Source organism: Tenrec ecaudatus, chromosome 10 (genome assembly GCF_050624435.1).
Source record: "Tenrec ecaudatus isolate mTenEca1 chromosome 10, mTenEca1.hap1, whole genome shotgun sequence".
NCBI lineage: Eukaryota > Metazoa > Chordata > Mammalia > Afrosoricida > Tenrecidae > Tenrec > Tenrec ecaudatus.
In genome coordinates, this window is record NC_134539.1 from 17,790,314 (window position 1) to 17,815,510 (window position 25,197).

Here is a 25,197-nt window from a genome sequence, read left to right on the forward strand (position 1 = left end):
GCTCCAGTATATGGGCTGTCTCACCTACAGGCCATAAGTAGGCATGAAGGTGTTTTTGCCTACCTGGCACCTATCCTAGTGACATCTTCTCATAGGGAGCAGTGAATGAATGAGGGAGACAGTAAGAGAACAATGCAGACAGTGAGGGCGTGATCACAAAGGATATCACCGGAGGCCAGCACAGCCGCCCACGAGGAAATGAAGGGTCCTTTTCCGTTGCTTTGCCCACAGTCTCTTGTGGGAAATTGGTGGGTGTTGGGAGGGTTTCCGAGCCGGGAGTGTTTGTCTTTTTCCTTAATGTTTGATGGACTCCCTTTTCCTCCCTGTTTCCCCGTGCAGGATAAGGCAAGCGTCCTCCCAGCCTCGAAGGGAATACCAGCCCAAGCCTCGAATGAGCCTGGAGTTGCCCCCCATGGATAGTGCGCAGCCCAACGGGGGCCTCTCCAACACAGGCACCCCCAGACCCTCAGGTGAGTGGCTCCAGCCTAAGAAGCCCATGGCTGGACCTGCAGCACGTCTCATGCAAACTTCCCCGGGGCTCTAGGATCAAGTGAGGATGGGGCAGTGTTTCATTCTGTTCGGTCGGGCTTAAGGTCACAGTGAGTGGGAACTGGCTGGACCGCACTTCACAACAACATACTCCTTACAGGACCGACAGTCAGCTAGACACGCTTTTAAGGGGCTCTGCCCTTTTCCCTCTTGTCATTATGAACTTTTGGCAGGTCATCCTCAGCCCACGCTGATGTTTGCTTGGGGACTCTCTGTTGGGGTGTAAATCACCTTCACCCATCAGATTGGAGCCGCGAGCTTGCGTGCATTTTCCTTCCCTTTCTCTCGCATGAACTCTGCATGCAGGACAGGGAATGCCCTGGGCACTCGTGTGCACATGTAAGCTCACATGCAAGGGGACTTCACAGGTTCATAGAAAAATCTTGCAAAGATAATGAGATCTGGCCGTGCGCTTTCTGGGGCCTCTGGTGCAGCCCCCGTACACCAGCTCCAGGAATACACACTTCCTAGTTTCTGAGTGTGTTTGCAAGACAGTGATGTGAGAGTTCAGCACCTGCTAGGTTTCCTCTCCACCCCTCGCTCTGCTAGAGGCTGAGGTGGAGAAAAGAACGTGTGTTAGTCCGTGTAGATGAGAGAAACAAACCCAGGGTCACTCGCGTGTGTGTAAAGAGAGCTTTATGTCAAAGAATAATTATATATATTATATATACACTCACGCACATACATATATATTTTAAAGTGTAATTGTATATTAAGAAAACATCCCAGCCCAGTCCAGATTGCGCCCATAAGTCTGATATTAACCCATAAGTTTGATAATAGCCCATGAATTCCTCTTCAGACTCATGCAGTATATAGAATGAAGCCAAATGCAGGAAGGTTACCAGCTGTTGGGTGGAAAGTCCTGTAGGTCTAATGGTGGTGGACACCTCTCCAGGGCTCTGGCTGCCATCAGCGTGGCTGCATGGGGCTGGTTAACTTGAAGTTGAAGCAGAGAGTGGGTGTCCCATCTCCAGGGAAGAAGGCAGGAGTTTCCGGAATTCTCAGGAGAAGGCCATGCCCATATAGAGTCCTCAGTGGCTATGACCTGATTGACAGGCTAGACTCCGCCCCCTCGCGCAAGTTGACAGGAGATTCTGTAACTGCCACAGACATGTGTTTCTGTCAGGAATACTGACACATACACTGCAGTGCATTCTTGTGGTAGGCCTGCACCCAGACCAAAGCTGGTGTTTAGACCTTTCTAGACCTTAGCATGTGCTTGATGCAGCTATTTCATCTTGGTTCTGACCTTCAAAGATGGGCCGTTGTCCTCCGGTTCCTTGCATCCCCAGTGCTGCTCTTCACCCGAGGCACACTTGGAGCGCTGTTCTTGGAGCCCCAGCAGGAGAGACCCCAGCTCAGACAGTGGGGTGAGGCCCGCCGCCCAGAGCCCCCACCTTGCTAATGCGAGCAGCAGGCTCTTAGGACCGTGCTGGCTTCAAAAGGGAGTCACTCATGTAGTCCGCAACGGGGCTTTCCCTGCCCAGAAACCAGGCTCATATTGATGTCTCGTTTGGAGACATGTTGATTTTCTACATTCCCTAAGTCTAAAGAGTATCTGTGACCCTGTTGCTTTTCAAACCCTTAACTGGCCCGAGAGCTTTAGGCCCTTGCATGCAGGCACACATGCATGCAGACACACATGCGCGCTATGTTAAACGAGTGGTCATTTAAAGAAACTGACCTGTTGTCCTCCAGTTAAGTCAGACTCATGGTAACCCTGCATGAGTCAGTAAACAGCAGCTTCAGAGGGTCTTCAGGCCTGATCTTTCTGACATGGATCACCAGGCCTTTCTTCTGAGGTGCCCTGGATGGATTGGTCCCCCCAACCTTGTGGCTAACAGCCAATCAGGTTACCAAGGGTGACTCATGATAAGCAGATCCCTTTGAAGATACAGGTTAATCCTTCATTGGTTCACTTAAGGTAGAGTCGGTGACTTTTATCCCATAAATCCAGCATGCTCCTCATATTTATTGATCAGCATTTTCACAAAACTCAAAGCCACTGCCGTCAAGTCGAATCTGACTCATGGGGACAGTCTATATGGGAACAGATAGCCACAGTGGTCTCCTGCAGAGCGGCTGGTGGTTTTGAACCACCCGCCTTGTGGTGAGCTTACCGGACAGCCCGACCGGCCATGTGGAAGTTGTCTGATTTGTCACACAGCACTGTTTCATCGTCCCAGCAGTCTTGTGCATGAAGTTCTACTGCCACTGCCTATTTTAGACAAAGAAGCTGCAACTGAGACTGGTGCGCCTTGTCCCAGGGTCACTCAGACTAAGGACTTGAACCCAGTGTCTGACATTCACCATGTTCCAGCTGCCCCAGGAACTTGGAATAATCATCTCTTTCAAAGTGGCCACTGAGCCATCAGGTGGCGAAGCACCATCCGTGTAATTAGTGGTGGTATTGTCAACACAGAGATCTTTTAAAGTGCTGACGTGAAAGCCTTCAAGCCATTCAGAATCCTTAACCTTGATCTCACTAAACTCCTGTAGCGATTGGGTCTCCCAGCTCTGGGTGTCAGCTGGGTGGTAAGCCTGCTAACCTCCTCTTGTTCTATGCCAGAGGGTGAATGTGGTTATTTTTAATGCTGGAATTGGAAAGAGCAACTTCCAGCCATCTTAGCAGGCGTCTGAAGACTTCTGGTCCTGTGTCTGGTGTGGGGCTCTCCTCACAAGGGGAAGCTGCCGCAGGAAGAGGAGGGGCAAAAAGGAGGCCCAGTTGGGTAGGCAGGTGTGGCGGGAAGTTGACTGTGGCACTAAACAGCCCTGCCCTTCTGTGTTCTTCTCGTCCCCTGACTCCCAGGTGTCCAGATGGATCAGCCCTGCTGCCGAGCTCTGTATGACTTTGAACCTGAAAATGAAGGGGAGTTGGGTTTCAAAGAGGGTGATATCATCACGCTCACCAACCAGATTGATGAGAACTGGTATGAGGGGATGCTGCACGGCCAGTCGGGCTTCTTCCCCATCAATTACGTGGAGATTTTGGTTGCCCTGCCCCATTAGGATGTCATGTTGGCCGGCTCACTTCCTCCTTGGCCCAGATAGTTAAGTTAACCACTGCTTTGGTAATGCTGCTTACAACACATCCCAAGTGCAGGTCGCAGTGGTCCAAGTCATCAAACCCCACCGAGTATCTCTGGTTGACTTGTGCAATCCCGCAAGGGTCATGGTGATGGATGGTATCTTCTTAGCCCGAGGGGGTTGGCATGTGCTTTATAAATACCATCCGAGACCAGCCAGTAGTCACAGAACTACTGTGCACCCAGCTCTCAGGAGGCAGTGGCTTCTTAGAAAACAACTGTGAGCCACATCATAGAAACCATTCCCCTGAAGATACTGTCTATCACCTGGGGCCCATCTTGAGGTCTCAGGTCCTCCATGTAAAGAGGAGGAGGTCCCTGCTTTCTCATGTCCCCTCCCAGACTTGTGAGTCACAGCATTGTCAAAGGAAGTCTCCCTCACCAGCAAACTGTCTTCTGGTGGCCTCTTGCTGTGCCAGTGGCCGTGTTGAGCTCGGGCTCAAAGCCGCCTCTGAAAGCAGTCCCCTGTGCCCTCCTCGCGTCCGCCTGTTTCTGAGGTGCCACCAGTCTTTTTCCTGTGTCTGCAGTCAATGGGCTTAGGGAGTCCCCTTCTCATTTCTAAGTATCAGCGTATTATGGGAGGAACACGCGGGAAAGAAAAAACTTCCTGAGGAGGACTTGGGAAGAGATCTGGTTTCGAAGCTTAAAGTTCTTTCTCTACAGAAAGAAAATCTGAAGGGTACAAGGAAAAGGGAACGATTCTCTTCACCTCACGTTTATTTATTGTGTGTGTCATGATCCGTTTGGAACAGAGACACAGAAAGAAGAAAATAAAAATAATAGGAACCATCCTCCCCCCGCCGCCCCCCCAGTTCACAGACCAAGAACCGGTACCCTTTCTCCTGTCCCCTTTGACCTTGTGTTCTTTGAGCATCATTTGTGCATATTCTGCCCTCAATGAGGACCAAATAAAAAGACTTTTCGTGCTTAGCAGTTGAAGACATGTGGCTGCCGATGCAAAACCTCTCCCCCCAGTTCAGTCCTTGACTTTTACCTCTCCCCCGCCCACCCCGCCTTCCTTCAGTTTAGTGCGCGTACTGTGCTGTGCGTACCCGTCTCCGTGTTTTCGTTGGTACCAGCCCCTGGCGTCCTGTTGGTAGCCCAGAGTTTTATTTATCTAGCTGTACAGACTCTCAGAGGTTTCATGTGCTGCTTTGGAGACGTGCCTCCTGCGGTAGTGGATCATGTGGCGTGAAAGGCAAACCTCCCTGCTTAATGTATACACTCTTACCATGGGCAGTGTTGCTGTGTCCAATAAATATTGCTGAGGACAGAACCACAGGCTCCGCTCCTTTATTTCGCACCCAGCCTTGGGGTCCGACCACGGGTGGATCGGGGCTGGTGCCCATCTCCTCGACTTCTGACACGATAGAGCCAGTCCTGGGCTCCCCTGCAGGGATGTCCCTGAAAGCAGTGGACATTGTGTCGCCAAGGAGCGAGTTAGCCTAGACACTGGCGACTTCTTGGAAATTGCAGGCGGCAGAATTTGAGAGAGAGAATAAGAATGTGGGAAGAAGTCTTCTAGGAGAAGCCGAATGAGAGGTGTCCGTGGTGCTATCATCAGAAAAATGTAATATTCGGAGAGCTAAATAAAATGTATCACTTCCACAAGTATTTGTGTGTTCATTCACATTTGAAAAGAGAAATGGACAAGGGAGCACAGTCCTGCCAAAAGCCAGCATCCTTTGCTCTGGGGAGGGGGAGGGGTGGATTGGGGGATGGAGAGACAGTGGCAGAAAAGGAGTGTTTCCTGAGCTCATTTTTGATGGATTGGGGTGTTTTCTTTGACACCAGAGCTAAATTGTCCAGCGGTTCTAACATCATGGAAACCATTGCTACCTAGTACACTAAGTGTTCTATCTAACTTAAGGCATCCCAGCGGTTAAAGGCATAACTGAGGTTAGAGTGCTTGACTGCTAACTGAGAGGTCTGCAGAGAGAACTGACCAGCCTCCTCTCGGAGGAAAGCCTGTGCTTCCGTGCAGATCGATGGCCTTGGAGAACCCCACGGTGGGCAGACAGATCTGCTCTCTCTCTCTCATGGGATCGCAATGATTTAGAGTCTACTGTGTGGCACTTGGTTTGGTTGGAATCACTTTTGGCTTGGTTATATCTAACAAGAAAAGTTATTCTTTTTTTCTGGCTGTAGGAGGTTAGAATACTGTGAATCAATTCTTAAAACCAATTTTAGAATAGATATTACCAATGGCATTGTGCATATAGAAAATACGCACAGTACTGCACATATAGAAAATACAAAAGAAGCTAGAGGTAAACGATTAGAATCAGTAAATGAATTTAATGGGTTTAATGAATATAAGATAAATGGTCAACAATTATATTTTATAATAATGTGATTTAACAATCATTTAAAAATTTCAATTTTAAAAGTACCACTTAAGAGGAACACCAAAATTAGCACTTAGTAATAGATGTAACAGTAATCATACAAGATTGCCGCCAGGAAATTTATGAAATACTTCTGTGAGAAAATCAGTTGTGTTCATGGAATGGAAAACTCAGTATTGTAAAAATGTCACTTCCATGGTCAATCAAGGTTTAATGTATTTTCACCCAAAATCTCAGGAAGTGTGTGTGAGAAAGAAAAACAGAAAATTGGCAGGCCTATTATGAATTTGACATGAAAATGCAAAGATGTTTTTCATGTAAAACAGAAAGCTTACTCTTTCTAGGTAGAAAACATTAAATAATTAAGGTAATATGATATTGATGCACAAGAAAAACCAATAAATTGTACAGAATAGAGTCCAGAAGCAGACATAAATGTATTCAGCTTTACTTAGACCAATAAAGCATTCCACATTTAAAAAAATCATCTTATTGGGGGCTCTTGGAGCTCTTATAGAAAACCATACATCCATTGTGTCAAGCACATTTTCTTTCTACTTGAGTCCTTGGTATGCTCCTCATTTTTTTCCTGCCTCCCCCACCCTCATGAACCCTTGATAAATTATATTATTTTCATATCTTACACCATCTGCTCTTTCCCTTCACCCATTTTTCTGTTGTTTGTAACCGGGGGTGGGGGAGAGCATTTATATATCAATCATTGTGATCAATTCCCCCAACCCTCCCCCGCTACCTTCATGGTATCACTACTTCCACTATCATTCCTAAGCAGTCCCATGTCTCTTCCTGCTAGACAGTCACATGTGACTGACTGTGTAGCATTAGCTCCCCCGGTGGGGAGTTTCTTGCACACCCTCCACCACACAGACGGCCTCGATGGTCAACATCAGAAGAAAAAGGGCTGTGCTCATGGATTAACAGGAAGAATTTAAGAGCGTGAAGGGCCTTCCAAAGTCTGCGGGGGAAATAGGAATACAGGATAGGGCATTGTGCACACACTCTTTGAAGTCTCTTCATATTTTGGAGACCATTTTAAGAAAAGCATTCACAGCAAAAGAATAAAATCAGATTTGGCAGCCAGAGTTCCTTATTTTCTATTTTAGTAAAATTTTACAAAGTTGTAAATGTAGAAAAGAACAGTCAACTCTGTGGCCCACTGCTGGGAAAGTTTCACTTCCAAACAAATACTTAGCATCTGAGTTTAATTATAGAAAAATAATTGAACTGGAAATAGAAACTGAGCTGAACTAAACGAAGCTAAAATGAATAATAAGCTGGGGTGATGGGAGTTATCTCATGTTAATTTTCTAATATGTCTTAAAAGGAAAACCAATAAATTATTTTCCTTAATTTCTCTTTGCCTAAGTAAACCAGCAAATATTCAGAATGGTCTAGGACCACCACATCAAATTTCTTAGGGACTGTGTGTAGCACAAGGAGAAAAATGAGACTTTCTACTCCCATAAAGGGTTAACAGCCTTGGAAACCCACAGGAGCCATTTGTCCTGTCTCCCTGGGTCACAATCAGAATCCACTCGATGGTACCGAGTTTAGGTGTAGCATCGGGGAAGTCTGCATAAGACCTCTCTAAGTATTGAAGTACAAGGATATCACGTGAAGAAGCCCACGGGCACCTGACCGTGGTATTTTCTGTCGCCTCATATGCACTCACTTCAAAGCAGGACAGTAAACGAGGAAGCTCACTGCTAATTACTGCACCTGAACTGTGCTGGTGAGGGATATTGAACGTACCCTGGAATGCCAGGACAGCGAGAAGGCTCCTTAGAGGCAAGAACGGTCAGTCTGTCGTGTATTTCAGACCTGTCATCAGGAGAGACCAGTCCTGGGGGAAGGACAGCCTGCTTGGTAAAGTGCAAGAGTGGCGAAAAGAGGAAGCCTGTCAGTCAGATGAATTGATAACAGGGACGGCACCACTGGGCTCGATCCTAACCGTTGTGAAAAGGCACAGAAGTAGGTCGTTGGATCCATTGTACATGGAGTTGCCGTCATCAGCATATCCTGACAGCACCTCACATTCCCAACACACTTGATGTAGAACCTATATCCAAATGTGATCTTCATACACTGCGTGGGAAGCCAGAAGTATCCCAAAGTGCTGTTCAAGGCAACAATGCGTGTTCTAGGCATAATCAGGTGGGCACTTCTAAGGCTCAGGTTCCAAGAGCTTCTCACCAATCAGAATAGGAGCTCGTCGGGATGTAAACTGTCTTTGATGGGGGTGTGTTCTGGCTGTAAGAGGATTAAGTCGATGATTCTAGAGCCGTGTGCAGGGTTGGTCAGGTGAACAATTTCCAGACCCAGCAGTTGGCAGTTATGAGTCACTGGGTCCAAGGATCTATAGCGGGAAAGAACAAAGCTATATTGGGGGTACCCAGTAAATGCTAACCATGGGGGGACTGGGCTGCTGAATGTCACTCAGAACTGACATGTGACCAAAGAGATGGCAGCCTTCCATTTGGGGCAGGCATAGCTGCCATGCTGGGATAGCCTGAAAGGACAGCTCTGGAAGCCCAAGAATGACGAGCAGCATCTCAGTACCATTTTCTTCAAGGAAAGCCTGCCCGTAGTCAGCCTGCGGTTAGGACTCCACCCACAGGTACCAAGGCTAAGACTGGGAAGCCGGCCTGAGAAGAGGAAGGAAGTGTCTACCACAGAGGATAAAGAATACAGTCTGACTCTCAGGGGAATTAGATGATCCATGGAGGCCTCTCTCTCACCTGAGGTCCTCTGCCCCGTGGGAAATTGTTTGGAAGGCAAGGTGTTATCGACGATTTCTGTGTCATATGTCTCATGTATGAAACATTTAATCACGGCTGTCAATACAACTGTTTCAGTTTTGTAAAACACTATCCAGAGTCTAGAATAGGATAAACTGTCAGATGAACAAGACTACATTTCTTCTGCCTGAAAGAAGCCTGGTGAATCAACTGTTTAGATATAGCTCTTGATTTAGCCTGGAATCACACAAAAGAGTTGGTGTTACAGTCCGGAGTTTGAATCCCAAAGAACCAGATAGCAGGCAGCAATCTCGGCCAGGATTTCTGCCTATAGTCCTGCCCTGTGGCATAGTAGATATACATTGGACTGCTAACTGCAAGGTCAGCAGTTCAAAACCACCAGCCACTCCTTAGGAGAAAGGGTTTTCTACTCCCATAAAGTGTTACAGTCTTGGAAACTCACCTATCATGTCCTAGCAGATCCCTATGAGTCGGCATCGACTTGATGGCAGTGAGTTTGGTTTTTGGAGTCTTGAGGCAAAATCTCTGCCTCTGCAAAACCTCAGGTTTTGCTCCTAAGCATATCCACTGATTGGATGCGGCTTCCTGCTCCTTGGTCACGGGAAATCTCCTTTCATTAATACTCAAACCTGCTGCCATTGTGCGGACTCTGACTCACAGGGACCCAGAAGAACAGGAAAGAATGGGTCCCCTGGGTTTCCCAGACGGTGATTTTTATAGGGGTAGAGATCCTCATTGTTCTCCCATTCTGGCTCACAGTGGCTCCAGACTGGGTTTGTCAGGCTAAATCTTTATGAGAACTGACAGCCTCATCTTTCTCTGGAGGTTACATAAAAGGACTTTTTAAAGAATTTGAGACATAGGAGATAAAGCAACAGGTAACTTGGTGTAAAACTGTAGAAGCTCACGTCTGACCTCCTCCAGCCTCACATGGGGGAGGAGAATCATTTTCAGCCTCAGCTGCTTAAGGCCCGTGGCTACGAGGCGGAGGTCAGTCATAGTAACCTTACACATGTTGACACCAACCACCCTCTCACCATGCCCTCTACTTCTTGGGTGGGTTTGACAACTCATTGCAGGGGCCACACAACTCAATGATGGAGATCATTAAAGACACTGACAGCTTATAATCTAGGTTCAAATAAATGCTCAGGAAAGCCTATTCCTAGCCATGTCTATAGACCTCTCTTGTCTTCAGCCCCTTGGTATAACCTCTGCAAGGGCAGTATTACAAAGCTCTTTCAGCGCTGCCGATAAATGCCCATGGGGGACTCCACTCTGCCTGAGGCACTGAGATCAAGCTCCCCTATGAAGTGCTTGGAGGTGCACCTCTCCACAAAAGAGCCTCATGCTGGAAGGTATTCAGCTTTAATTGCTCCATAGACAGAAGCCCACTCCTCTGACGACCCGGCTTTCTGTCCCTATGTTGAGGAGGCTCAGTACACTAGGATCCTCGGATCTAAAGAATGCATTCAATTCCCGGCTTAGCTTTCATAATGATGGTAAGATCACCCCTCCTTTTATGCCCAGTAGGATGGTAAAATTGTGCACTTAGAAATTGTCTACCTTTCAGTTCCATGTTTTTTACAATCACAACGAAGCCTGTTAAATGGCACTTGAAGCTGAATTGTACAATCCCATCAGCATCTTCTCACCTTCTATGTGGGACATCAGTGATTCTGTTCTCCACCAGTGCACCTCTGTCAGTGGGTTGTTCTCCACCAGTGCACCTCTGTCAGTGATTCTGTTCTCCACCAGTACACCTCTGTCAGTGGGTTGTCTCCAGCAGTGTACCTCTGTCAGTGGGTTGTTCTCCACCAGTGCACCTCTTTCAGTGGGGCACGGTGTGCTGTTGGGATGCTGAGCAGAATTCAGCACTTCCCAGACGAAGCCTGGAAAGAGGTCTGGTGAGCTGATTCAGAAACCCAGCCAAAGCTGTAAGAATGATGGTCCCCCCTAATAAAATGTAAAAAAAAGAAAAGAGGGGAGAAAAAAATGATTAGGGCAAAGACTGTACAGATGTGCTTTATACAATTGATGTGTGTATATGTATGAACTGTGATAAGAATTGTATGACCCCCAGTAAATTGTTAAAAAGAAAAAAAAAAGAATGATGGTCCCAGTTTGTTGGGCGTGACTCAGGCCTTTGTGGTCCACTTGAAAGCCCTTGGGTCTTCGCAGAGTACCCAGGGCAGTAATGCGTCCCATCCCCCAACCCCTTACACCCCACCCTGCTTCAAGCTCCCTAGGCAAACACCACATCCATCGAATGTCACCCCTTCTTTCCCTGAAGTAACCCATCACAGGAGAATGAGACAAATCATTCTGCCACCTCCCCAAATGCAGCGGTGACTAGGCTTTGGGAAGGGTCAGAGTACATCCTCTGAGAACCTTTCTGGGTCCACATTCAGGCAGATGAAGGCTTCAGACAGGGTTTGAATGGGAGTTTCCAGAACTTGCTTCAGGTTGAAAGCTCCCTGGGAACCCTGCGGAGATCAGGTCGTCATTCCAGCTGCTCAGAACCACAATTGCCAAGGAAGCCGTATTTGCCATCAGCATCTTAGTATATGGCCCGCCTCCAGGGGTTGCAAGGCTGGAGCCTGTGGGGGAACCTCTGCAGAGAGTCTTGGACAACAGAGGTGCCCGCGCAGTAGATCTAGGCCAGCTCAGCTGCCTGGCTAACAAGTTGAGCCTGGGCTGCATGGCGACTGATGCTAGATACACGTGAGGGAGAGCCAGCAGCCTCCTGACAGCTGGCCCTGCCTCGAGTGCTGGAAGCAAGGGAGCACCGGCACTTCCATCAGTTACCCCATCACCAACATTTGGACTAATGTATTACCCTTCCCTTCCCGCCACAGCTTATAGGATCTAGTCTGCCCTCTGCTGGCCGAAGGAAAAACGATTTCTAATTGTTAAAGAATTTCTCACTAAGATCCCTAGTTGTTTGGATTTGACTGTGTTCCAAGCCACATCTTCCTCTCCTGTAATTATGTATCAGTTGCTTAAATGTACTCTTGCTTACATCAGATGAATGCTAACATCAAAGGTGTTTACAAAAGCCTTTCTGCATGGAAGTGCACTATATCATTAGTCCGTGAGCAGAAATCTTTTTTTCCCTGCTTCTCCTTTTCTGTGAATCGCTACTTCCTTCTCATTAAAGTATTGATGTGGACCCTCAGATACTAATCATCCCCACGTTCTGGTGCAGCCCACTGACAAGAGCTGCAACGGCCCAAGCCCTCAGGGAGCTGTAGGCGAGGTGTCAGGCTGCTAACCTCAGGATCCCAGGTTCAAACTCACCGGAGGAAAGACGATGCAGTCAGCTCCTAGAAAGGCATACAGTCCTGGAAACCTTAGGCAGGGACATTCGGGGGAATTGACTTCATAACACCCAGCGGGTGAGACACGCAGGCAGCAGGGACAGCCGTAGCAGGGCTTGTGTGGCACATGAGTTAGACGATCCACATAGTAAGTGGCATGGTGTGGTAGGCTTGTAAGTATATTGATACTTGTAAGCCCAGCTTACAGAGAATGTTTGTGTTGCTATATGTAACCAAAGGGCTACTTACATGAAGACATCCGTTACTGATGAGACGGCACCAAATAGTTTTATAAACAGTGGTCATGGTGTCATGCCCTCTGACTTTGTCACCTGGTGCAGCCCCCAGGACCACACTCCCCTAATGAATGCCCCTGCTTATATTCAGCCTCTCCAGGGTCAGGCGGATACCCAGTGACCTGGTGTGAGCAGAAGAATGGGGCGCTCCTGCTCTCCAAAACACACGCCCCCCAGGTGCAAGTGATGGGCAGGCACCACGGCTGCCTGTTTGTACCTCAGGAGTTACCGTGAGGGCTTCCCAGTGGAAGGCCAGTGCACCTCTGCTTCCTGAAGCGAATGGAGGGAGGACGCTCCAGGTCAGAAACCCCCCATGGCCAGAAGCCTGACTTTGTTCCTGCAAGGAATCGCATCTCCAGAAACAAAAATAAAAGCTAAGAAGTATGAGCAATATGCTTAAGGGAAGTGATTTCAAATGCTACTTTATTGAGGTACAACTTACATACTGCAGCAGGCACCCATCGAAAACGTACTTTTAAATTCAGTTTAGTTAAAGTATAAAGTGCCTGGCCTTCGCTGAAATCCACTTTCAGGTCATTTCCATCCCTCCCAGAGATCCCCTGTGCCCATTTGCAATCAGCTTCCTTTCCCACCCCCAGCCCACTCCTGCCACCTGTTGACCCTTTGTGGTAAACCACAGAAAGGGAGGCAGCGCCTCTGTGGAGAAGAAAATGTTTACATTGTAATTGGCACTGGCCTCTTGGGGTGCCTGTCTGAAAAAAACAATTCCACTTGGACTTGCTCTCCTCACTTCTTCCAGTGCTCGGTGCAGGGCAGAGCCAGGGTGCCCACCTCCTTTGCTGTAGGCCGTCGTGGGAGCCAAGCTTCAAGGAGCTACTCCAATCGCATCTTAGCACCAGCTCCAGGAGTATAGGAGGCTCTCATAGGCGGGTATACCCAAGCCAGTCAATCCTCCCCATTCTGCCTTACAGAGCACCTGCCTATCCCCGGTCACCTCCTCTGAGAGCCACTCTGCCCTCTTGATCTCTTCTGCTCTTCCAGCTGTAGAAATGACTTCGCCCAGAGCAGGGACCATGCATCTGGGCTTTCAGTGTACTAAGACATGGCCCCGGTCACCAGCCTACAGACCCTTAGGGGCAGCAGGGCAGGTCTTGCAAAACCCCAACCCCAGGTGGAGTCTTAGAAGGGTCTGCAAGGAAGAGGAAGCTAGGTGGCAGGACTCAAGGGAACCGGGGGCGTTGTGAGTCTCAGCCTTGTGTTCAGATGAACTGTACCAGTGTTCTGCGCCCCCCTCTTCTTGACTGAGAACTGTCAAGACTATCTGTTTGTTCTTGCCAGCTTGCCTCCCTGACAGCTGCTGAGCTCAGTTCTAGGACAGCCTGCCTGTGGCCGCAGGAGGCCAGGGTCTCCTGAAGCCCTTCACGAGACTCACTGGGTTTCCCGGTTGATGGTTGCCTGATGTGTGGCTTACATCTTCTCTTCCCGACCGTGACCAAGTCCAGGCAATGACACCATCCGCCTGCCTCACCCTAAATCATTCAAGTGCTTGGCACGCCTCACGTTCAGTTTTCACCTAATCTCAGTCCCCACCAGTAGAGCGAGTAGTTGTGACATGATGTCCTTCAGTGAGCACTGTACGTCCTCACCAGTGTCATCTGACTAATGGGCGATCAGCTTCAGAATCCCACCCGAGGGTCTCCTTTCCCGCTGCTGTAGCCTGGATATAGCTGAGACCTGTCATCTAAGCCCCAGGAAGTAGGGACAAGGAAGGAGAAATAGACCCATCCAAAGAGTATTGAGGTTTTTCTACCTGCTTTGGTGATTAGTGCTTGCTCCTATCATGACCTACCAAGGAGGAATATGTTCTTGGAGAAAGCATGTATCTACTGACCCCTGGCCCCTACGGGTCTGTGTTTCATTTGGCTAACTACTCACGGGAGTTCCCAGAACGCAGCAGGGAGGCAGCTCTTGGATTCTCACTTGGCTGCAAAAAGAAGTGAAGCCAAGAGAATGTTGCCAGCTTGTGCACCTTCTGCTCGATCTATTTCTGCCTTTCCATCCCCAGATTTTCCGGCTCATGCTATGTTTAAGGAGTATTTACTTCTTCGCGGTAATAAGCCCTTTGCCTAGAGGAACTATTCTCTTGGGGGGACCTTCTGAGCTCCGGAGCTAGCTTCACTAAACGTCCCTGCGCACCTGCCGCATGCTGTCCTGTGTGGCTCCTGCACCTGCGAAGCTGGACAACCTCTGGACTGGTTTGTTTTGGAGCCAGAGGATCATCTCTCTCTGCGTTTCACTGAAACGAATAGGATCCCCACTTTGTTTCCATTCATCTTGATTTTCTCTGCTGCCCAGGCGAAGTGGGAACGTGTCGCCTCCTGCCACCACGCGTATGCTGCTGTTCCTACTCCATTGGTGTGGCAAAGAGATGGAAGGATCAGGTCCCCAAAGGAGAGACCAGTCAGAGGGCTCTACTCACCTTCCGACTTCCACCCATGCAAGCTATCCAGTCAGGTATCGTCTTTGTTGAGTGGAGGCCCCGCTGAAGGCAGGGTTTCCAATGGTCTTGGCAGCCCCTGACCCAGCACCCCACCTGGCTCCCACGGTCATGACCATGGACACAGAAGGGTTTTGTCTGCTCACAAGACCAGGCCTCTGAGGTGGCCAGCAGGTGCATATTCCCTGGGGAGGGAGTATATGCTCTGAAACATTTTATTACTTTTCCTCCGGGAAGAAATCAGAGGCCCATGGCGAGTGACACCTAATGGCAACGTTCCTACCTCATTGGTGGCTGGTTTCTCCCTGAGCTTTTATAGAAACATAAAAGTCAAGTAAGCGTGCTTTTCCACCAATGAGTGACGGCTTACATGTTCTCTGTCCCTGCTGCATGAGCGCCTGTTTCTGCAGAAATGGACTCAAAATTCCAAGAACTTTAAAAAATCTCTATGCAGGCTCACCCCATTTGCTTCGTGGATGGAGGGATTGCCTCCCAAAGAGCTCAATGGCTGTTGGGAATACAGCATCACACTGTGCCACACGACCCCCAGAGAAAAATATGTGCAGTTAATTTTGTACCTGAAGGAACCAAGACTGACACTTTGAATCCGATTTTTTCCCAATTTCACAGTCCTTGTTCTCCTTGCCCCATACCAAACAACGTTTCAAGCGACTTGTATTTTGTGGCTGAGGACCAGAAGCCCCTGAAATCAAAACACATGGACTTTACCCATCTACCAGCTCTGTCATGTGGGTAAATGACTTAAATACTAAATGTAGACTGCCTCCCTATTGTTGTGGGCAGTTGTCGAGGATTTAATGAGTCAATAGACATGAAATGCGTAAAACAGTGCCTGACACAGAATCCGCACGGCGCCTGGTTTGATAAAGTAATGCAAAGGTTGTTAGATGGTGGGTCTAGAGCCAGTTCATCTGATGCCTGCCCCAGAGTCTCCTTCTAGGAATCACTTTAGGAATGGGTGTTTCGGTTGATAGGGAAAAGGGTGGTGTTTTCCAGAATGTCTTATACATGTCTTTTCAGCAAATGTTTAGAACATGAAACAGCAGCCAGCTGTGGCTTTGGTTATTTGGAGATCATATCTGGTAAAGAATAATTTAGATTCATTCTGTGAAAGTCCATTTCTCGATCAAGCCAGGAGAGAGTAAGTAAGACCATGAAAATATGGAACCAATGGGTCTTCAAAGACCCGGCCATGTCCATGAGCATGGATGCTACAGCCATCCAGGGACACCTGTGGCAGAACAAAAAGCCCACCACACCCAAGAAGGGGGTCAGCTCATCCTGCCAGGGGGCGGCTGGCATTCCTGGGTCCTGCCTGTTTCTGACTTTTGTCTGCGTGGGGCTGGGGTCCCTACCCCTCACCCAGGTTACCCTGTCCTGGGGCAGGGGGCTGAGCTGGGAGGTGCAGAGTTCAGTGCTCGGCTCAGAGACCAATGACTTTAAAGTGATAAAAAGCAAGGATGCCACTTTGAGGGCCACAGTGTGCATGACTCACACCAAGGTACTTTCAATGGACTCGGGTGTATATGAAAATTGGATAATGAGTAATATGAAAATCAGAGAATGAATAAGGCAGACTGATGAAGAATTGACTCATTTGATTTATGGTGTTGACAACGACTGTTCAGAGTACCACGGACTGCTGGAAGAACAAACAAATTAGTCTTGGAAGTAGTACAGCCAGAATTTCCCTTAGAAGTGAGGATGGCAAGATTTTGTCTCACATACTGTGGGCATGCTATCTGGAGAGACTGGTCCCTGGGAAAAACATCATGCTTAGTAGGGTCAGTGAGGAAGAGGCAGGCCCTCGAGGACATGGATTGACATGGTGGCTGCAATAGTGGGCTGAGCACAGCCACTTGGAGGAAGGTGCCGCTCAGGCAGTGCTGTGTTGCTTGGTGCGCAGCGCTGACTTGAAGGCACCAACAGCAGCAGCAGTCAAATGCGGGTTCCACAGGCCGTCAGCCATACGTACCCCTAACATGATTGTCAGCCTAACATATGTCAGCCATACGTACCCCTAACATGATTGCCAGCCTAACATATGTCAGCCATACATACCCCTAACATGATTGCCGTGTAACACTTGGCTGCAAGCGACAGTAACCTCATGCTACTCAAACAACAGGAAAGGGATGACCTTGGTACATGTAGGGAAGGAAGTTCAAAGGCATCATGCACGTTGGACAAGACTAGGCTCTAGGGGCTCAAGCAATATCACTGGAACTGCGTTGCTTATTTCTCAAGAGACCCCTGTTTCTGGTAAGATGAGATGTACTTGATTCTTCTGATGTCTCTTGCCCTAGAACTTTAACCAACCACTTCTTCCAAGAGTGCCAGCTAGTTTGGCAGGGAGACTCTAAAGAGAACAGTCTAGGTGTCGGGTGGTTACTTTATTTTCTGAATACAATAAACAACGTAAAACAAAACAAAAACCTCATTGCTATCAAGTGGAGGGTAGAACTGCCCCTGTGGGTTTCCACGACTGTGACTCCTTATGGAAGTAGAAAGCCTCACCTTTCTCCAGTGGAGCAAGCTGGTGGTTTCAAACTATTGTCCTTCTGATGAGCACCCCAACAATCACTGCACCACAATGGCTCCCGAATAAACAATAGTGAGTTATTAAATTATAATATGCAAGCGGGCATCAAAACAAAACTGGATTTTCCCCACGGCTATGTATTTATTATTGTTGTTATTATTATTTTTACAAAACAACCTTATCACCTTTAAGTACTCTCCATTCCATTTAATACATTTGTCAAATCTGTGATGCTGTTCTTAAAAACATTTTTCAAAGTCATCTGTTTGGATGGCTGACAGCACCTTCTTTGGTGTTTGTTTTATTTCACTTCTTCTAAGTCATCAAATTGATGTCCTTGCATGTCCTCTGCATTTGTGGATGCAAAAAGAAGTTGCACAGAGTGAGGTCAGGTGCGTGGAGCAAGAGAGACATGCTGTTTTTTTCTGCCCGAAACTGGCACACTGAGATGGCTGCATGATCAGGTGCATTGTCGTGGTTGCAAAACCAGTCCCCCATCTGCCACAAATCAGGTCTTTTTTGTCACACATGGTTACATAATCTTTTGAGAATGTCTAAATAGAAAGCTTGATTAATAGTCTAACCTGGTGGATTGAACTCCGAATGCACTGTCTCCTTCATATCAAAAATACAAATGAGCATCATCTTGATCTTTGATTTCACTTGACAAACTTTGAAGGGAAGATGACAATGGTGTCTTCCAGCAGCTTGATGGATGTTTGCTTTCAGGGTCGTATGAATAGCACCATGCCTCATCACCAGTAATGACGTTGGTAAAAAGAAGTCTGGGTCACTTTGGATCTGTTCTTTCAAAGCACAGCATGTTTCCATTTGACACCCATTTTCCTGGTCCATCAGAACCCGAGGCACAAATTTCACAGTGACCCTTCTCATTCCCAATTCTTCCATTAAAATTAGCTGAACCAAGCTCCAATATAGTCAGCATAACTCCCACAGATGGTCCGTCTTCAGTCTTCAAGCACAACTGCATGGATTTTGTCAACATTTTTGTCTATTCAGAAAGTTGACAGATGTCCAGGACAAGGTTTGTCATCATTTAACATTTCACCTGTTTTGAAAAGATAAAGGGGGAACAGATCGCAATGATCTACCTATAACCCCACACCCAGGGGGATGGAAAACAGAAAAGTGGGTGAGGGTATACATCAGTCAGTGTAAGTCATGAAAATATAATAATTTATAAATTATCAAGGGTTCATGGGAGAGGGAAGATGGAGGAGGGAGGGGAAAATCATTAGCTGATACCAAGGGCTCAAATAGAAAGAAACTGTTTGGAAAATGATGATGTCAACAAGTATACAAATATGCTTGACACAATGGATGGATGTATGGATTGTGATAAGAGTTGTACGAACCCCCGATAAAATGATTAAAAGAAAAGAAAACCACTGTACACTTGAGTTTTTCCCATAGCGCTGTCCTTGTAAGCTGTGTTCAGCATCACAACAGTCTGCAACATTTTTCCTGAGCTGGAAACAAAATCTCACAGCCTCACGCTGCCCTCTTAAATCGGCCCTCATAAAAACGAGGCTCCTGAGAAACTGCTCTCACGAAAAAAATTTACTGTGACCATAGAGAACCTTCCTAGTGATGCCACTGGGTACATTAGCTCAGAGTGAGGTGCTCAATGCCCGTAGGTTGGAACAATGTGAACTACGAATGGGCTGCCCAGAGGAGCTTTATTCCATTTTGGGGGTGGGATACTCCCTCATATGTACTTTATTATTAATTCCATGAGAAAGCTGTTCTCTTAGTTTTCAGGAATTTTGGAGGTTATGCTTGATACTCTGGTTATGTCTAGCTAGTTTGCAGATAGGCTGAAAGTATGTCTGAAAAGCTCTCAGGACCCTATCCTTCACCGCAGCTGAAGCGGAGGCCTTTCACCCTCCTGATTGGGAAGTTGTGCTAAACCAACTGAGAAATTGAGCTGACACCCTGGACCAGGTACTGCATGTTGTAAACATTGGTTTGTGGAGGCAACTTGTTCCTCACATGGACACCCCTATGTAATAGGCTTCAGGAGGACTTGTAGCAAGGATTTGTTTATTGATGGTTAAATATCTGCCCTAGGATGTCAGTTGATGGAAGAAATAACTGGTGTAGGATAGAAGGTCTTACCATCCAATCGGTGTGCTTTCTTTGTGAAGGTGAGCTCCGTAGAAAGCTTGCTTTAATCTCATTGTGTTTCCTCAGAGGTCAGTCTATTGGCCTTCGTGTTTAGCTTCGCCATATTCTGATCAAACTCATCGCCTTGTAGTTGATTTCAAGTCCGAGAGACCTTATAGGATGGAGTAGAACTTCCCCTTAGGACTTCTGTGACTACATCGTTACAGGAGCATGCAGATGCATCTCTCTCCTGCATAGCAGCTGGTGGGTGCAGTTAGCAATGCCACTTGCACCCCACTACCTGTCCATAGCTCCTTATTTTGACATCCACCCCCCAAAAGGAGAAGAAAAACAAAAACACAAGCTCACTGCTACTGGATTGATCCCTACTCACAGCTGCCCTGTAGGACAAGGTAGAATTGCCCTTATGAGTTCCCAAGACTGGGACTTGGGGCAGGAGTAGAAAGCCTCATCTCTTTCTCATGGAGCAGCTGGTGGTTTCAAACTGCTGAACTTGGGGTCAGCAGCCTAAGTCATAACCCACTGTGCCACCAGCCCCTTCCTCCCACATTCTGAGAGCCTAATGTAATTATTTTCCCCATGAGGACATTCCTCCCAGGAGATCTAAGATGCACCTTTCCCCTAGTCCAGCTGTCCCTTTTCTGGACATAGCTGGGGGGAGCGCCTCCATTGCTGCCGGGCAGTGGTACAATTCTGACCTTCCATCAGGAGACTTAGTTCTGGGTCATTCCCTCTACCTGAAACCTGCATCCTCTACCATTTGCATCCATTTCCACAACCAAAGATGGTGACTCAACAGGTCCTAGATCTGTTATTCCACAGAGCCCCACCCGCTCCCAGCTCTGCATCTTGAGAATGTGACATCACCTCTCTGGACTTCAGTTGGCTTTTTCAACCTCGTTGAAAAAACTAGGGTGGTCGTTGAAAAAACTAGGGTGGTCAGAGGATCCACGCGCTCTGGTTATTGTAAGAGGTCCCTGCAATAAGCCAGGGTAAGCTGACCTGGCTGCTCAGGGTTCTCTGAGGCCTGGCAGAAGTGCCTCAGGCCAACCCAGCTAAGGGTGGAAGGTCCTGCATAGCGCTTGTGTTTCCCACAAGAAAAACAACGCACTAGACCAGAGGCTCCCGCTTGTCCTGTGAGAACACCGCTTTGTTTTGTTTGTAGTCCCTTCTCAGTTTCCGGAGACACATAAAGTAGAACTTACCACTGGGGTCATGTTCAACCCTGCAGTTCAGTGACTTTAGATCGGAAGTGTGGTGTAATCATCCCCACCCTCTAGTTCTAGAACATTTCATCGGCCTGAATGGAAGGCCCTGCCCAGTAAGCAGCCACACCCCACCCTCCCTTCTCTCTCCCCAAGGCCCCAGGATTTACCTCTGCTGAATTTTTACTTTAAATGCAATCATTCATATGTGGTTTTAAAATTCTGTCCTCTTTTTCTTAGGGCTTCTAAGGTTCCCCCAGGCTGCAGCATCTACCACGATCTAAGTCTTGTTCATGGTTGCATTTAGGCCTCTGGTCGCTTTAAGGTCATCTTTGTGTATCGTGTGAGGGTTCAAGTGCAAGCTCCCTGAGAAAGGTCATGGAATCTATTTCCCTTTTATTCCCACAGCTAATGTCTTTGAGGAGACTGAAATAGTTTAAAACATGTCAGTAATGCTTTTATTTATTTTTTATCATTTTATTGGGTGTTCATACAACTCTTATCACAATCCATTCATCCATAGTTTAAAGCACATTTGTACATTCATTGCCTTCATAAAAAAATATTTTTTTCTCTCCACTTAAGCCCCTGGCATCAGCTCCTTGTTTTCCCCTCTCCCTCCCCTCTCCCCCCTTCTTCATGAACCCTTGATAATTTAGAAATTATTATTATTTTGTCACGTCTTACACTGTCCGACGTCTCCCTTCTTCCACTTTTCTGTTGTCCGTCCCCCAGGGAGGAGGTTATATGTAGATCCCTGTAATCAGTTCCCCCTGTCCACCCCACCCTCCCGGTGGCACCACTGGTCCTGAAGGGATACTTTCAAAAGGCTGCTGCTCTGGATTTTTCCTATGGTTTTATTGGCTTAGTGGCCGGCAGAGGGCACTCTGACTTTGATAGTGCCTCCTCAGAGGTAGTCTTGACTTGCAGCATTAAGCTGGCTAGTATTTTTACTTTCCCCCAAAGAAGTACTGATTTTGGGCTTCCTGCTCCAATGACTGAAAACATGATTTAGCTTTCCAAGTGAGTTCTCTTTGTCTAACACTTTCTTGGACTGCTCTGAGGCCACATGGTGGTATATCTCCCCTGAATAAGCGGATTGATAACATGATCCACTGAATTAATTCCAACTCACAGTGACCCTGTAGGACGGGGTAGAACTGCCCCTATGGGTTTGTGATACTGTAACTCTTTATGGGAGTAGAAAGGCCCATTTTCCCCATGTAGAACATCTGGTGGTTTTGAACTGCTGACCTTGAGGTTAACAGCCCAATGTGTAAATACTCTGCACCAGAGCTCCTTGCTCACATGATGGTCACCTTAGCCTCTCCTCCTTGGGCAGAGTGGCTGCAGCTGTTGAGTTCTTGACGGTGGCTGGAGTGATTGGAGGGGCCTAAGCTGGTGCCTTGACGGCTGGGACTTTTCACCTGCTTCAGGACCACAGTCTAACCCCCGCCCCCCATTGTGGGAAATCGGCTTGGTCAGGTTGGCTTAGGATGCCTTTAGTAAGTTGTGAGGGTAACGACGAGGGTTTGTTCTAGACTGGAGAGAGACTAACTCTTGGTTGGGGCACCCCGAGCCGAACTCTCAGCCATCGGGTCAATTTCAACTCGTGGAGCCTGAGGATACTGTATTGCTCATGCATCAGGACTTTCGGGCGCTTTTGTAAACCTGCCACACGTCTACCATTCTTGGCATGGGAACCCGGCGGTGTAGGAAACAAAGGAAACCCTTGACCTCCAGGAGCTGGTCTTCCAGGGAGACAAACGAGGGAAGAAAATGAACAGTAAAATATCAGGTAAAATAAAACCCAGCACGGGGTGGGGATGGGATGAGACATAGGCCGTGGAGGCTCCGTGGCAGCTCCTTGCCTACCACATGGGCAGGAGACCTCGGTGGGATTTCGGTCAAGGCCCTTCCTGCCCAGCCTCCACCTGCCTGTCAGTGGAGACTCCTGGGTGGCTGACCCAAGAGTTAGCGCAGAGCAGGGTGCAGTTGCAGGTGAGGGCAATGAAGACAAGAACCCTTTAGACAGAAGGGGCACTCAGTGCAATGGGTGCCATGCAGGAGAATTCCCGGCATGTTGGAGGCACTTCAAAGAGGCCAAGGAGGAAGGACAGACAAGAGGCAGGGCGAGGATCGGGATCGGAGGCACGCTGGTCGTCCAGTAGGGACGCTAGCTGGGAGGAAAGGACTTTGAGCCGAGGTGGGACTTGATCTGCTTTCCTCGTGGCTGCTGTGGGATGGGTGGGCAATCGTGGAAGCAGGGAGTCCAGGCAGGGAGACTGGACCATGCGGCCATAGCCAAGGGGGCACCTCTCAGTCAAATCCGGCTCTATTTGAAAGATGGAGCTGCCAAAGTTTGCTGTTGGGTTGATTGCATAGTGGGCGTGAGAGAAAGGAGGCACGCATATACAAGGCCCCCTGATTCCCCTTTCTCTCCTGGGGATTCTGTTTTAGCAGGTGCCAAGTGAATCATCCCTCTCAAGCTCATTTGCAGCCCTGCCATCCAGGTGCACATACAATGTTGTGTAACCTGTGGTCCACAGTGAGGGTCTTTGATGCTAAATAGCAGAGCCTCTCAGAAGGGGGGCTTCCTTTGTTGTCTGTGACTGACAGCAGGCAGTTTGGTTTGGTTTGGTTTGGTTTGGGACAAAGGCACCAGGGGCCTGCCCTGGCCCCCAGTAGCCTCTGTTTCTCTTTTCTTGGATTTGGCCTCATTTCATCTCCTTAGCTGAACATCCTGTGTCTTGTAATTCAGAGCGCTGCCACCAGATGGCGAAAGCCAAGTCCAAAAGGCTAGGATTCTGGGCTAGCCCCTTGGGGGCAAGGATAAGGCCCGTACAAACTCTAGACTTTCTTTTTCTTAATGGACTTGAAATCTATAAGCTTCACTAAAAGTTCTGCCAAACAATGTGGAAATAACATTCATAAAGTAATTGATAATAACAATAAAGCTTGTCTGTTTTCTCGGTCTCTATTTCTCTGCCTGCTGGGGACTTACCCTCATCATTTCTTGCCCAGTCTCATGTCTGCGCCATGTTTTCCAGAGCAGAACTGGGTATCAGGGTTTTCAGTGGGGCCTCTGGGTGGATTTGAACCACTAAGTTTCAGTTAGCAGCTAATATGTTAACCATTTGCCAGCCACCCAGTCATTTTATATGCCTGTGAAAGTTGGACATCGAATACGGAAGACGGAAGAGGAATCGATGCATTTGAATTGTGGTGCTGGGGAAGAATATTCCAGTACCACGGACTGCCAAAAGGACAGACAAATCTGTCTTGGAAGAAGTATGGCTCCTTAGAGGCAAGGATGGTGAGACTTCATCTTCCCTACCTGGGGCATGTTGTCAGGAGAGACCAGTTTCCGGGGGCCGGTGCCTTGCTGGGTAAAGCAGAGGAGCAGCAACAGGAGGAAGGCCCTCGGGGAGATGGATGGATGCAGCGGCTCAACAGCGGGCTCACACATAACCATTGTGAGGATGGTGTAGGACTGGACTGTTTTCCATTCTGTGGTGCAGAGGCTCATTGTGGGTCAGAACCGACCTGAGGGCACCTAACTACAAGAGCCACTTAAAGGCAGTCCCTGCCTCTGACGTCTCCCAACGAATCTCCCTGTTGCTTACCCTGCCGTGACCTTTCTCCATCACGGATTTGGTCACACCAGTCTGTCACGCACAAATGTTACTCCTCACCATCCAGAAGCAAGTGTGATCTTGGAAGCCCTCCACCACCTAGCCCCAATGTGCCTTTGCATTTGTACCCTCTCCCACCCTGTATTCTGTGGGTGCCGGAGGCACATAGGTGCCCCAGTAACAATGGCCCTTGCTGTTCTTGTGTGGGTCCCTTTTGCCTCCTTTTGGGGTTCTTTCTGATTTTACCTGGAAGTTTCTGGGCTGCGCTCAAAGATGCTGAAAAGTGTCACCGTGTCCCACCGTTCTCTTTGTAAGCTTCCCACATAGGAATGTTTAAAATCTCATGTGCCTCTATTACGTAACTCAGAGGCCAATCATGGATGCTCTGGTCCATCAAGGACTGCCTGTGTGCCAAGGATTCTCTACGGGCCTTTCTCCTGAGCATCCCTGGTGGCCCAAGGCCTGCATACTCCTCCGCCGGAGCTCTGCCTCCCTGTTCACACACATGCTGAGCAAGGCACTCAGTTATGTCTCCCTTTCCCTTTGCCATCGTGCAACTTACAATATTGTAGTAGGACTTCCGGAGTCAAAAAACAGAGAGCATGTGAAAAAGTTTTCCCTTTCCCCTAAAAGGTTTCGAGGGTTAGCAGACGTGTCTATGTGACACGAGGTTGGAGTTAAGATTGTCCACATTTTGGAAAACTGTGTGGATTCATCTTTCTTCTCATGCCACTTTGGTCCAGAGCCGTGGACTTGTCTGGCATCAGCCGCTCATTCCTGTATCTGCAGGTGAAAGCTACTAGCCT

General features: G+C 48.0%; 1 protein-coding gene across 1 annotated transcript in view; it reads left to right on the forward strand.

Annotated features, from left to right (window-relative positions):
* SH3GL2 (SH3 domain containing GRB2 like 2, endophilin A1) overlaps positions 1-3,561 on the forward strand; it is a 36,338-nt gene extending 32,777 nt beyond the window's left edge. Inside the window, exons 7-8 of the mRNA XM_075558923.1 lie at positions 340-470; positions 3,362-3,561. Of these exons, the coding sequence (XP_075415038.1) occupies positions 340-470; positions 3,362-3,561 (331 nt within the window). The remainder of the gene's footprint in view (positions 1-339; positions 471-3,361) is intronic.
* The last annotated feature ends 21,636 nt before the right edge of the window (positions 3,562-25,197 follow it).